The sequence below is a fragment of the Danio aesculapii genome, chromosome 7 (genome assembly GCF_903798145.1).
Source record: "Danio aesculapii chromosome 7, fDanAes4.1, whole genome shotgun sequence".
NCBI lineage: Eukaryota > Metazoa > Chordata > Actinopteri > Cypriniformes > Danionidae > Danio > Danio aesculapii.
In genome coordinates, this window is record NC_079441.1 from 7,612,352 (window position 1) to 7,627,823 (window position 15,472).

A 15,472-nucleotide genomic window follows, 5' to 3' on the forward strand; every position below is an offset into this window, starting at 1 on the left:
TGGCGTTGACACGATGCTCAATTGGTACTAATGGGCCCAAAGTGTGCCAAGAAAATATCATTACACCACCTGAACCATTGATACAAGGCAGGATGGAGCCATGATTTCATGTTGTTGACGCCAAATTCTGACCCGACCATCTGAATGTTGCAGCAGAAATCGAGACTCATCAGACCAGGCAATGTTTCTCCAATCTTCTATAGTCCAATTTTTGTGAGCCTGTGTGAATTGTAGCCTCAGTTTCCTGTTCCTAGCTGACAGGAGTGGCACCCGCTGTGGTCTTCTGCTGCTGTAGCCCATCCGCCTCAAGGTTGGACGTGTTGTGCCTTCAGAGATGCTCTTCTGCAGACCTTGGTTGTAAGAGTGGTTATTTGAGTTACTGTTGCCTTTCTATCAGCTGGAGCCAGTCTGGCCATTCTCCTCTGGCCTCTGGCATCAACCAGGCATTTGCGTCCACAGAACTGCCGCTCAGAACTGTAAACCCTAGAGATGGTTGTGCATGAAAATCCCAGTAGATCAGCAGTTTCTGAAATACTCAGAGCAGCCTGTCTGGGACCAACAGACATGTCACGTTCAAAGTCACTTGAATCACCTTTCTTTCCCATTCTGATGCTCAGTTTGAACTGCAGCAGATCGTCTTGACCATGTCTACATGCCTAAATGCATTGAGTTGCCGCCATATGATTGGCTGATTAGAAATTTGCAGTTGGACAGGTGTACCTAATAAAGTGGCCGGTGAATGTATTTTTTTTTAGTGTAGGTAAAATAACAAATATTTAATTTTTATATTTTTTTTTTATTATACAATTTAAAAACCTAAATATAGGACAAATACAGGTTTGTAAATAGAAATTAAAATTAAGTCATTTTAAGAGAGGGAAAAAAAACATCCACACACTATATGTATAAGTTGTTTTATATTAGACTCAATAAACTGAACACACTACAGCAAAGATGGCAGAGGGGTTGTAGTACCTCTTCTTTAGCGATTCGCATGTGGTCTTTGACATCAGAGAAGATGGTGGGATGAATAAACAGACCTCTGTCCTCTACTGCACAACCACCAAACTCTAGCTTCGCCCCTTCCTTCTTTCCAGAATCCACCAGGGCCAGAATCTTCTCAAACTGATGCTGGTCGATCTGGAGAGCACAAACACATCATACACACGAATAATGTTTTATAACTCGCTGAAACTCATTCTTTTAGGCTTTGATCCTAATTGTGGCATTTTGGTGACTGTTGCTTTAAATTCAAATGAGATTGAGCTCTTTTCAAAAGAGGGCGGAGCTACAAATGCCTGTGTTTCAGCATAGTGGCAGATTTAAAAACAAGACTAACCTCCTATTGTAATAAGTGAGAGAGGGTCTCTAGTGGGCGGGGCTTTCCCCCTCTGATGACACGTACAAAGGGATAATGTCAATCAAAGTGTTTCTGCAGACTGTTTTTATCAAGTGTGATTATAAAAATACAATTAATAAATTTTTACCATTGGAATTGTCTTTTAACAGTGATTTTTGCATAATAATTCTCCTTTAAAGTAAAATCACGCCACTCCGCTGACCAGGGGCAGACTGGGAAAGCATATTCAACCAGGCCAAAGTTAAAGAGCCCATATTATACATGAAATAGGGTCATATGTAGGTTGTAAGGGTCTCCAACAACAGTCTAATATGCATGCAAGGTCAAAAAACACTTTGATGGTCTTATAATCTGCATTTATTTTTACCTCATTATCCCAGCGACTCCCATATGAATCGTTCAGCGATTCATTTGTTCCCAAACCCCTCCTCAGCACAAAGCTAATCTGCGCTGATTGGACCAATGACAGCCTGCTGCGATTGGTCGACAGGCTTCAGCACGAGACAGAGTGAAATGCCCAGCTGCTAATCAACTATATAAAAGTAGTACCAGTGCATACACGCTTCATAGTGTAAGGCTTTTTTCACACACACACACACACACACACAACTCTCCTCAGAAGAACTGGGGAGATCGACGCGAGTCTCCTAGCCACTTTACCTGCTCTTTTTCTCTCTCTCTCTCTCTCTCTCTCTCTCACACACACACACACACACACACACACAACTCTCCTCAGAAGAACTGGGGAGATCGACGCGAGTCTCCTAGCCACTTTACCTGCTCTTTTTCTCTCTCTCTCTCTCTCTCTCTCTCTCACACACACACACACACACACACACACACACACACACACACACACACACACACACACACACACACAACGCTCCTCAGAAGAACTAGGGAGAGCGACGCGAGTCTCCTGTCTCCTAGCCCCTAGGCGTCACACACTCGACCTGCTCTTTTTCTCGCTCTCACACACACACACACACACACACACACACACACACACACACACACACAAACACACACACATCACGTCCTCCTCAGAACTAGGGAGATCGACTCGAGTCTCCTGTCTCCTAGCTTACTATGGCCATAGCAACGACAAACGGCAGTGGAACGCGAGCTCACAAAAGCCTTTAACGTTAAATCCGTAAACAAACCGGCACGCGTCGCGTTTTCAACGTGGCTTACATGTGATAAGAGAATATAAAGAGTAACCGCGTGTACTGTACCAGGTTAACAAGTAACAAAACACAATAAATACATAATTTGCAAGCTAGAGTAAACGAGGCAACAATTTTAATCGCACGTACTTACACTAGTGAATAAACCTCAACCACTGACTCTTCACAGTTTCATCTTTGAGTAGAGACTGTCAATATTATCCATCTGAGCACAGCGTGACTTCATTCGACCGGCGGCGTCTGTGTGTGTGTGTCTAGTGTTTTTTCTGTGTTAGTGGGCGGGGCCGCAGGTTTCAAATCTCCCGGGTTTGCGCGCGTAACTACTGGCGAGGCTTGTGTTTCGCAGCTGCGTCATCGCGAAACACCTAATGACTCGTTATCAAGACGACTCGTTTGAAGCACTATGAGTCGACTCTTTTATAGATGAATCAATAATTTTAAACACTGTACACTTTTTAAGCCTTTTTAAGGATTTAAGCCTTAGCTGGATATTTCACTTCACTTAGAGCTGTGTTACACACTATATGGAAGGGCATTTTCAAAAACCCATAAAATGGGCTCTTTAATGTCACTCAGGCCACATCTAATGCGATCTAGAAAGTGAAGAGCAGAGGAGGGGGGTGGGTGGGGGGTGTTGTGCGGCAGGCCAGACTCACAGTGGCAGGCCAGATTGACTGTCAGGCCACCGGGAAATGTCCCGGTGCTCCCTATGGCCAGTCCTGCCGCTGATATATAACTGAGGTGGTTTAGCTAAAGCTCTATGCGAACCTGTGGTCCGTGTGATGTGCGGGGCTCCATTGGGTCTCCAATCACTATATTCTTGGGTTATTCTATACCAGTCTGTCTATCTATCTATATATCTACCTGAATGCATGTCTGTCTATATATCAATCTGTCTGTTTGTCTCTCTATCTATATATCTACCTGTCTGTCTGTATATATATATATATATATATATATATATATATATATATATATATATATACACACACATAAGTCTGTATGTCTATCTATATAGCTACGTGTCTGTCTGTCTGTCTATCTATACATTTACCTGTCTGTCTATTTATATATCTACCTGTCTGTCTATTTATATATTTATATATATATATATATATATATATATATATATATATATATATATATATATATATATATATATATATATATATATATATCTACCTGTCTGTCTGTCTATATATCAACTTGTCTGTCTGTCTGTCTATCTGTATATCTACCTGTCTGTCTATCTATATATCTATCCGTCTATATATATATATATACACACACACACGCACGCACACAGGGTGGGAATGGTTGGTGATATTAATGTCCTATTTGTGGCACATTAATATATGTGAGGGGGCTTGTAAAGAACTCATGAAAGAAAAAAGTTACGATAAAACCAAGCAAACCAATGTTTTTTCTTGTGAAATTCCAAATAAGTTTATTAAGGTGTATCCATATAAATGGTCCACCCTGTATATGTGTATATATTCATTCATTCATTTTCTTTTCGGCTTAGTCCCTTTATTAATCTGGAGTTGCCACAGTGGAATGAACTGACAACTTATCCAGCATTTGTTTTATGCAGCGGATGCCCTTCCAGCCGCAACCCATCACTGGGAAACACATACACACTTATTCACACACACATACACTACGGAAAATTTAGCCTACCCAATTCACCTGTACCGCATGTCTTTTGACTGTGGGGGAAACCGGAGCACCTGGAGGAAACCCATGCGAACGCAGGGAGAACATGCAGTCGAGGCTCGAACCAGCAACCTTCTTGCTGTGAGGCGACAGCACTACCTACTGCGCCACTGCATCACCATGTGTATATATAATATACACATACATATATATATATCCTATATGTATGTATATATACATACATATATCTACCTGTCTGTCTGTCTGTCTATATACATACCTGTATGTCTATCTATTTATCTTCCCATCTGTTTTTTATCTACCTGTCAGTCAGTGTGTCAGTCTAAAGCTCTATGCAAACCTGTGGTCCGTGTGATGTGCGTGGCTCCATCGGATCTCCGATCACTATATTCTTGGCTCTTTCCACACTGAGACGCACAAACTCATCATAAACGGGTTCTTGGACGTAAACTCGTGACGCAGCAGTGCAGGCCTGACCCTGGTTGAAGAAAGCTCCCTTCTGCGTCTCCTCTACCGCCAGCTGCACTGAAAACACACACACAAAAAATAGAAACTTTAAACACTTGAGTCTTGCTTAAACCCTGGTAAACAGAGTGCTGAGTGATCTAACTTTACTCTATTTCACTCTGTTCATAGTTTACCTTGGTGTTATGATCTAGCAGTTGCAGATCACTGACTGGAGGATTACAAATCTTCCACTTTACCGAACTACAAATCCCATCATGACCAGCACTCACACACCCGTTCTAGTTTAACCCATGATTTCACACACACAGCTGCAGATCATCCTCACTGATTACTTGGACTGTATAATCACCACAGAGACATTCATTATATGCTTAGCATTGCTTTATGTTCCTTGTTTCCATGTTTTGCTCTGTCTGGTTTTTAATTCTTGGACTGTTTTTGGATTGTGATAGTTTTCTGCCTGTCCCGACTTTTTTTTTATGTACATTTCACATCATTTAGAAACCATTTACTAACCTATCTATCTATAACTAATGGAGCTGTCTGTCTATGTCTGTCTATCTACGTGTCTGTCTTTCTGTCTGCCTATATGTCTACTGTCTGTCTATATTTCTACCTGTCCATCTATATATCTACCTGTCTGTCTATCTATATATCTACCTGTCTGTCTTTCTGTCTGTCTATATATCTACTGTCTGTCTGTCCATCTATATCTACCTGTCTATCTATACATCTACCTGTCTGTCTGTCTATATATCTACCAATCTGTCTGTCTATCTATATATCTACCTGTCTGTCTATTTATATATCTACCTGTCTGTCTGTCTGTCTGTCTATATATCTACCAATCTGTCTGTCTATCTTTCTCCATATCTATCCGTTTGTCTACATTTATACCGGCCTGTTTGCATACCTACCTGTCTATCTATATATCTACCTGTCTATCCGTATGTCTATATATCTACCTGTTTATCTATATATCTACCTGTCTATCTATATATATATATATATATATATATATATATATATATATATATACCAGTCTGCCTGTCTATCTATCTATATATCTACCAGTCTGTCTGTCTATATATCTATCTGTCTGTTTATATTTATACCGGCCTGTCTGTATATCTACCTGACTATCTATATATCTACCTGTCTATCTGTCTGTCTGTATATCTACCTGTCTGTCTGCCTATCTATATCTACCTGTCTTTTTGTCTGTCTGTCTATCTACGTGTCTGTCTGTCTGTCTGTCTGTCTATCTATCTATGTGTCTGTCTGTCTGTCTGTGTATATATCTACTGTCTGTTTGTTGATATTCCTACCTGTCCATCTATTTATCTACGTCTGTCTGTCTATCTATATATCTACTTGTCTGTCTGTCTGTCTGTCTATATATCTACCTGTCAGTCTGTCTATATATCTACTGTTTGTCTGTCTATATTTCTACCTGTTCATCTATATATCTACCTGTCTGTCTGTCTGTCTATATATCTACCAATCTGTCTGTCTATCTATTTTTATCTACCTGTCTGTCTATTTATATATCTACCTGTCTATCTGTCTGTCTATATATATATATATATCTACCTGTCTGTCTGTATGTCTGTCTGTCTGTCTGTCTATATATAAATATATACACCAGTCTGTCTGTATATCTACCTGTCTGTATGTCTGTCAACTTATCTACCTGTCTGTCTATCTATATATCTACCCACATGTGTATATATATATATATATATATATATATATATATATATATATATATATATATATATATATATATATATATATATATATATATATATATATATATATATATATATATATATATATATATATATATATATATATATATATATATATACCAGCCTGTCTGTATATCTATATATCTACCTGTCTGTTTATCAATATATTTACCTGTCTGTCTGTCTGTCTGTCTATATTTCTACCTGTCTGTCTATCTGCCTAAATATCTACCTGTCTGTCTATATATTTACCAGTCTGTTTGTATATCTACCTGTCTGCCTGTATAAATACATACCTGTATGTCTATCTATATATCTACCTGTCTGTCTGTCTGTCTTTTTTTTCTCTTTTACTCTTTCTTTCTGTCTACCTTTAATCTGTCTATTTCTGTCTCTCTACCTGTCTGTCTGTCTGTCTGTCTGTCTATATGTCTGTCTATCAACTTTTCTGTCTGTTTGTCTATCCATCTTTCTGTTTGTCTGTCTGTCTTCCTTTTTTATCTATCTGTCTGTCTGTTTATCTTTTGCCTGACTGTCTGTTTTTCTGTCTATTTGTCTGTCTTCCCCATCTTTTGTCTGTCTGTCTGTTACAGCCATTGTGCTTCACCTGGGCTGTACATTATTTCTCTAAAAACTAACCCTGCTTTGGATTTCATTACCCTGTTTATAAGGCATCACTAAAACATTTAAACTTATAAATGCCAAATGTTCTTTTACCCTTCATTAAATGCAGGGTTAAAAATGACGACCTCACTTATTAGCCCTACACACTCATTAGTCAGCACTAAAAAAACCCTAGTGTTTTTCCCATGCCCTTATGCTTTGTTTGGTTCGGCAAAAGTGCAGCGTATGACGTGTCCGTTTGATAACCGTGCCAATGTTCATGCTCCGATTCATATGTAAACCCGATAACATGATGCATTTTATCATTACACACTTTCTGGAGTTTAATGAGCTGTGCATTGGCATAAATCTAGCGTTGCTGCGCAGATGTGAATGTACATAATAACAGCAGCATGTGAAGCAGAGAGGAGTTCACAGATACACGGGTGGTCCACAATATTGCAACATCAATAAACTCCAGCCAAACAAGCCCCTCAGAAATATAAACCGCACCACAATCAAATGCACTTGAATGCACTTTAATCAGAGAGTATTTGGTCCCTTAACCCTGTAAAGCCTACCGTATCATCACAATATGTGAATTTATAATAAGGCCTTTGCTAAAATAAAATACTACAAACAGTGGAGGGAGGTTGACTCTTATAACGCCCCTTAGGGCTGCAAAATATATAGTTTCATTATTGATATTGCAATGTGCGCATGAACAATAATCACGTTGCAAGATATGTAATGTTGAGTCTGAATTATAGTTGACCAAGAGCTACAGAATTGTATTTAATTACTGTATTTATCTGGAATTGATATGATTTATGCAAAGAAAAAATATTCTTAGATCTTTGTCTTGTTTCTACTTTAAATATTTATATTTTAAAGCAAAAAAGCAAGATAATTTAGCTTGTTTTAACTCTCAATTTTGCCTGATTTCTTATAGTTAAAAACAACAATATTTTTGCTTGCTCTAAGAATTTTTCGATATTTGTTTTAGAAATGAGACAAAGCAAAGCATTTTTTTTAATTATTCAAGTTCCGCTCCTGAACACTGTTAGACTCCAGAGAAAACCATCAAATAGCGCTATTTAAACTATCTTGTGTAACTGTATTCATTTTGCAATATTTAGCACAGACAAATAAATAATCAGAATATTTTATCGATTTTTCCATTATTGTGCAGCCATAGTGCCACAAGCTACTGACTTGACATTGATCCTTCGTTTGTAATATAATTGAATAATTTGGTGTGAACTGTCGATTTAAACACGAATGCACTTTGTTTTTCGAATGCAATGATGTTGTAAGGTTTTGAGGAATGAGGTTAGCGTGCAGTTTGAGGTTAATGTAGAAGAGCTTAAGGCTTTATTAACAATGCATATAACTGACACCTTTCAGAGATTAGAAATATGGGAAAATATGTGGTCAGACTTTACTTTTTTAAATATGGTTTCATTAACATAAACACTAACATGAACTAATTAAGTATGCAGTATTTATTAATCAAAGTTGCATAATGCATCCCATTAGTTAATGCACCGTGAGTTAACATGAGCTAACAATGGACAACTGTATTTTCATGAACTAACTTGAACAAATACTGTAATAAATGTATTGTTTATTGTTTATTCGTTTTAGTAAATGCATTAACTAACAATAACTAATACAACCTTACTGTAAAGTGTTGACAAATATGTAAACGGGATGATAATGGGATAGAATGGTAAAATACAGGAGAATGCCAAGAGAAACGGGAGGGTTGACAGGTACATGATCTTGGTTTTGAAATACAATGGTATGCATGTAGCACGATGGTTGTTTACGCATTTTGATAGAAAAAATGTAACAGGATCTGCGAATATTGATTTCATGTCAATATCTGGTGTGATTAGCCTGGTGTTATTTGGTTTTTCCAGTTGCCTAAATTAGGAAATAACCAAACAGGCTCATTGGAAATATGTGCCCAGGGCTAAATTTTTGAGAACCGCAAAATATGTACCCCGGACTACGTCTTCTTGCAGTTTTTGTTTTCACAGATCCACTGGAGGGCGCTGTGTATATTTTTGACAATCTCAAATACGTTTCTGTGGCATGTTTTCTCATGGATGTAATTTCTCATAAATCCTGCAGAGGTCGCTGTGTACACTTAAATTTCTTTTCTTTTTAAGATTTATTTATGAGATTTTTATGACAGGATCTGCGAATATTGATTTCATGTGAATATCTGGTGTGAATAATCTGATGTTCTAAACAAATTTGCTCTTTGGTTCCAGTTGCCGAAATTAAGTTGAAATGACCAACCCAGACTCAGTGGGAATATGTGGCCAGGGCTACATTTTTGAAAACCGAGAAATATATACCCTCGCTTGTGCTTTCTTGCAGTTTTTGCTTTCATAGATCCATAGAGGGTGTCGTGTACATTTTTGACAATCTTAAATACGTTACCGGGGCATGTTTTTTCCTACATGCCTAATATATTAGCTTGATATCGACTGACCCACACAACCTCTTCCCTAAACCCAACCGAGAGTGTTTTCAAAAGCAAACTAGAAGAGAAAAGGAATCACGGTTGTGTGCTCTTAACATGATCTCACCGTCACGACTTGGCTCACTTCACACTCATAGGGCTCCATTTTGACGATCTCGGTGCCAAAGCGCAGGGCGCAAAAGCATTAAGGGTGTGGCAGAATTCACTTTAGCTATTTTAACAACAGAAAAATCCTCTTTGCGCCGTGGCGCATGGTCTAACAGGGTTGAGCTTATTCTCTTAATAAGTTATAGGTGGGTTTTGAGAACAAACCAATCAAAGTCTCATCTCCCATTCCCTTTAAGAGCCAGTTGCGTCACGCCATATCGCATTTGCTATTTACATGGCGGACTTTGTAAGTGTAAAAACTGAACACTTCACTAGAGAGAAAACAGTTAAACAGACCACCCGCAGCTCTAGAATGAGAGATGAGCCTCCTCATTCTTTAGTTTTACTTTCACTCTCTTTCGTGGACAAGGAAACATGTTGTACGCACAGACATCTATTAGCCTACGTAATTAACTTCACTTGTTAAGTGGAAAGATTTGTTTCAAAACTATTTCCTGATTTCGTTCTAATTTCCAGCAAACGAATTAATGAACAATAATAACGATATGCAATACACATGCTTTGCCCATAGGGTCAAAAACCTGACAGGTGGGCAAATCTAAGCTTGTTTTAATAAAACAAATATAATTATGCATTATAAATATGCAACAAATATAATAAATATTACTACTACTAATAATAACATTATACAAAAGCAAATTGTCATGAATAAACAGAAAAAGGCCCCCAAGATGGCATGGAGGCAGTGTTTTTTATATTTATGTGGAAAATAATAATTTTTGTAATATTTTATTTCTTTAATTCTTTTTCATTTGTAAAGATATTTGCGTATTGCTGTACATCCTGTGTGTATTAAGCGATGTTTAAGTGAGGCGCACAACTAACGTGCTCTGTGCTGGACTTTAGACCTGCTCTCAGCTGGTCTATTGTGCTGTCTATTTTAGTTCCTCAAAATAGCAACGCGCCAACAATGCACTTTAACACACCTTCCTTTTTAGACCAGAACGCCTATGGGCGCACATATGAGCGCAAATGCATTTACTATTTAAACAGCGTGCTGGAAAACGTCAAAATGACACTTGCGTCGAGATGAAACTAGCAAACAACAATTGCGTCGCGCCTTGCGCCAGGAATTATCAAAAACACGTAGATTTATTTACAAAGCACTCACTGGAAACCCTGGAACATCAGGGTTTCCAGGAATCATGGGGTGAATGCAATATAGAATGACGTTTGAGACCAGACAAGGGACTAAACCAAACTAAGGGTTACAAATACACAAGAACTAATGGAGCTGATAACACACAGGGGAGGAACACAGGTGAAACTAATAAACATCAAGAAACTACGGGACACAAAACAAAGGAGCACATGATCACAACAGAACCACATGGAAAAACACAGGAACACATGGAACACGATAGGAAGTCACATGACGCAAACATTAGCACATGGAACACAATACATAACCTGACATTACTCCCTCCTTTTGAAGGCGCACCCTCGCGCCTTCTAAACAACACTTACAAACCCACAGGGGGCCGGGAGGGGCAGGAGCCAGGGATGAGTCGTAGGAGGGAGGATCCAGGAGACAAGCTGGAGAACATGGAAAGGAGGTGTCCAGGGAGGAGTCTTAGAGAGGAGGAGCCAGGAGACAAACAGGAGAACGAGGAGTCGAGGAGGAGACACGGGAGGGAGGAACCATGAGGGGAGCTGGAGCAGCAGCCAGAAAACGGAGGACACAGCCAGGAGGACGGCCCAGGGCGGAGTTGAGATGTGACCACTGACACCAGGGGGCTGCCCAAGGGAGACGCCGATGATGGAGGTGGAGCCCAAGTAGGAGACAGAGAGCCGAAGGGCAAGGGTGACGCCGAGGTCCCGGAGGGCCTAGGTGGAGCAGACAGCTCACCAAACCGAGTCGAAGATGTGAAGCCCACAGCAGAGCCAGAGGAAAAGAGGACCAAGGCATAGCTGGAGGGAGAGAGAAGCTCAATGTAGCCAGCAGGACGGAGCGACAAGGCACAGCCAAAAAGTAGAGTCTAGAGGTGTAGGAAGGGCGACGACTGACCAAGGTGGAGCCGGAGAAACGAGCGAGCCTGGCGGAGCTGGTAGGCTGACGGCCCACAGAGGAGATGAGGGAGGAGTGAGCCAACACGGAGCTGGCAGCTCGGAGGGCCGAGGGGGAGTCTGCAACTCGAAGGGCGGAGTCGACGATGCTGGGCGACGTCTTCGTGCTGCTGATGCTGGCAGGCAGGCCCACTGCAAGACCTCCCCTTTAGAAGCTTAATGGGGAGCTGAGGGGCTGGCTACCAGCAGAGGAGTTGGCGCTGGCTGAAGACTCTATTATACACAGAGGAGGAGAGAGTGGGTTGGGTGGGATGCTGCTCAAGACCCTGGAGCTAACATCTTCAGAGATCAAGGGGGCTCGGAGACTGTCTGGAAACAGTGACCGCGGAGTAATATCCTTGCTGTCTGGAAACAGCGGAAGGGGTTTGACTTTGCTCCAGAAGTCTATGAGCAACATCTCAGTGTCCAGCAGCTGCTTACTGTTAGCAGTGGGGCCCTCACTCAGTCCGTCGATATCCATCAGCACTCCCACGATGAGCGATGTTGCCGGCTCACACACCTGGTCAGACGGTTCGTTGATGTTTTCCTCAATGGTGGTATTCGTCTCTGTCGCTCTTGTTGGCGATGTCTCGCGCACCGCGGGTGGAGGAGCACATGGAACACAGCACAAAACCTCACACTGCTTTTTTTGGTTTTACCTGGTTTCTGGTCCAAGCAAATCAGTCACACAAGAAAAGCCGTCCATACAGAGGTAAAAAGTGAGCAGTACTAACCCCATAGCATTCATTTTACACACAACATGCACTCATATGTAGCCACAAGCGAACATTTCTTGGTTCTCAAAAAAAAAATCCCTAGGTACATTTTCCCATTGAGCCTTATTGGAAATAACACCATTCAAATCTATTCATGTGTGTGTGTGTTATAACTACATTGTTATAAACCCAAATCTGCATGAACAGGGAAGTTGTTGAGACCTATATTTCAGTATGTTGATGTACTTGCAACTGAAATGGAATATTAAGTAGGGGGCGGGGCTTTCTTTTTACGCATCATTCCCTCATAGCAAACTAACAGTGAAGCGCCGTTCATGCTGCAACTTTTAATAATCCTAAACCTAGCTAGTCAGTTTCTTGCAAGACAGTACTTGTATAAGTTAAAACAGTAGATTCTTGGTGTACATGTGTGTGTCAGCCTGTTTTTTTGGTGTAAAAATTCATACATTTTTCTAATATTGGGGTCATTTTTAGAAAAAAAAAAATCCCAAAACTTCAGGATTAAAGTAACACTGTTTATCGGGGAGGGGAGGGGGGACCTGTAAGTCAACTTTAGGGTTAAGTTGCACCAATGATTTCTTTTCTTGCATGCAGGCATCATTATAGTTTCAGCGATGTGATTTCTTGACTCACGGTCTGAGTCTGCAAACACGATGCAGGGGTTTTTTCCTCCGAGCTCCAGAGTGACTCTCTTCAGATTACTGCTGGCAGCTGCTGCTTTCACCAGCTGACCAACCTGAACACAAACACCAGATAACCAATCACAGGCTGCCTCTGTACTGATGCTGCTTTCATATGAGAATCATCTTCATAATCATGTGAAATGACAAACTAAAAGCTAAAACACCACACAGTTGCAGTAAACAGCACTGATGTTCAGCTCACATGGACAAAATAGTTTAATAGTATTTGGCTGAAAAAAATCAATTTCAGTCAATTAGCCAGGGGTAAAATAAATGATCTCAATGTAGCTAATAAAATGATTTTCTTGATCCTTTCAGCAATTATAGACGATATCTGAAATATCTGAAATATCTGCCTTTTCAGATATACACTACCTGACAAAGTCTTGTCGCCTATACAAGTTTTAAGAACAGCATATAATAACTCGACTTCTAGTTGATCATTTGGTATCAGAAGTGGCTTATATGAAAGGCAAAGACCTCTAGATTACGCTTAATTTACCAAAATAAAACATGATCATGTCTTGATTTTTAATTATTTAATTAGGACAGTAAGGTCTGACTTAGACAAAAGTCTTGTCACTTAACAGAAATAATGTCCAGTATAGAATATGTGGTCATGCTGCAGTGGAAACAGAATGAATATTGTGTCTGACTCCATCATGAGCTTGTAGGACTGCATCCATACATCTCTGCAATGACTCAAATCACTGATTAATAAAGTCATCTGGATTGGCAAAGAAAGCCTTCTTGCAGGACTCCCAGAGTTCATCAAGATTCTTTGGATTCATCTTCAATGCCTCCTCCTTCATCTTACCCTAGACATGCTCAATAATGTTAATGTCTGGTGACTGGGCTGGCCAATCCTGGAGCACCTTGACCTTCTTTGCTTTCAGGAACTTTGATGTGGAGGCTGAAGTATGAGAAGGAGCGCTATCCTGCTGAAGAATTTGCCCTCTCCTGTGGTTTGTAATGTAATGGGCAGCACAAATGTCTTGATACCTCAGGCTGTTAATGTGTCCATCCACTCTGCAGATCTCTCGCACGCCCCCATACTGAATACAACCCAAAACCATGATTTAATCTTCACCAAACTTGACTGATTTCTATGAGAATCTTGGGTCCATGTGGGTTCCAGTAGGTCTTCTGCAGTATTTGTGATGATTGGGATGCAGTTCAACAGAGGATTCATCAGAAAAATCTGCCTTCTGCCACTTTTTGATCAACTAGAAGTCAAGTTATTATTTGTATTTATTATTTTATACAACTGGGACCAACGACACGACTTGAGTCAACTTTGTTTACAGTGCTGTTACTATATTGAGGTATTTTTATGATTTAGAAGAGACTTACACATAGAGCACCTTTAAATGAAAGTCATGTTTTCCCATCATGCCTTACCTCTGTGGATCCAGTGAAGGCCAGCTTGTCGATGTTCATGTGAGCAGCGATCGCAGCTCCAGCCGTCGGTCCAAATCCAGGAACAACATTCACAACTCCAGGAGGAAAACCAGCCTGTTGGACATCAGGAAAATTTGGACATTTTTACCATTTATAAAACAAACACACAAACAAACAAACAAACAAACAAACAAACAAACAAAAAACAACACACACACACACACACACACACACACACACACACACACACACACACACGCACACACACAGTGGATTGAACCACCAACTTATCCAGCATATGCTTTATGCAGCGGATGCCATTCCAGCAGCAACCCATCACTGGGAAACGCACACACCCTCTCCTTCACACACACACACACTACGGACATTTTAGCTAACCCAATTCATATGTACCACATGTCTTTGGACTGTGGGGGAAACTGGAGCACCCAAAGGAAACCCACACCTACACAGGGAGAACATGCCAACTCCACACAGAAATGCCAAATGCTAACTCGAACCAGCGACCTTCTTGCTGTGAGGTGATTGTGCTACCCACTGCGCCACCGTGACGCCCCTGCTAGTATTAGTCTTACAGATATCTATACTGTGCTCCAAAACAGTGACAAAATTCGTGTTTAGTAGATATAAATCTACTATATAAATAAACATGTAAAGCTTGTCCACTTCCACCTAAATGGATCAACAGATCTAAATGGAGCACTTCAGGGGACCTTTAAAGTCCCAGTGACATTAAAATAATTTTTTTAAAAATGTTAGTATCAGTATGTTCGTCTTATGGATATCTATAAGCTAGTGTGATCCAAAACAGTGACAGAATTTGCATTTAGAAGATATAAACATCCACACTTTGCAGTTTGTCACTTTAACCTA

General features: G+C 40.2%; 1 protein-coding gene across 1 annotated transcript in view; it reads right to left on the minus strand.

Annotated features, from left to right (window-relative positions):
• Positions 1-15,472, minus strand: part of aldh1a3 (aldehyde dehydrogenase 1 family, member A3) — a 75,753-nt gene that overhangs the window by 10,308 nt on the left and 49,973 nt on the right. Inside the window, exons 7-10 of the mRNA XM_056461003.1 lie at positions 14,579-14,692; positions 13,128-13,230; positions 4,565-4,749; positions 976-1,140 (exon numbers count right to left, since the gene is read on the minus strand). Of these exons, the coding sequence (XP_056316978.1) occupies positions 976-1,140; positions 4,565-4,749; positions 13,128-13,230; positions 14,579-14,692 (567 nt within the window). The remainder of the gene's footprint in view (positions 1-975; positions 1,141-4,564; positions 4,750-13,127; positions 13,231-14,578; positions 14,693-15,472) is intronic.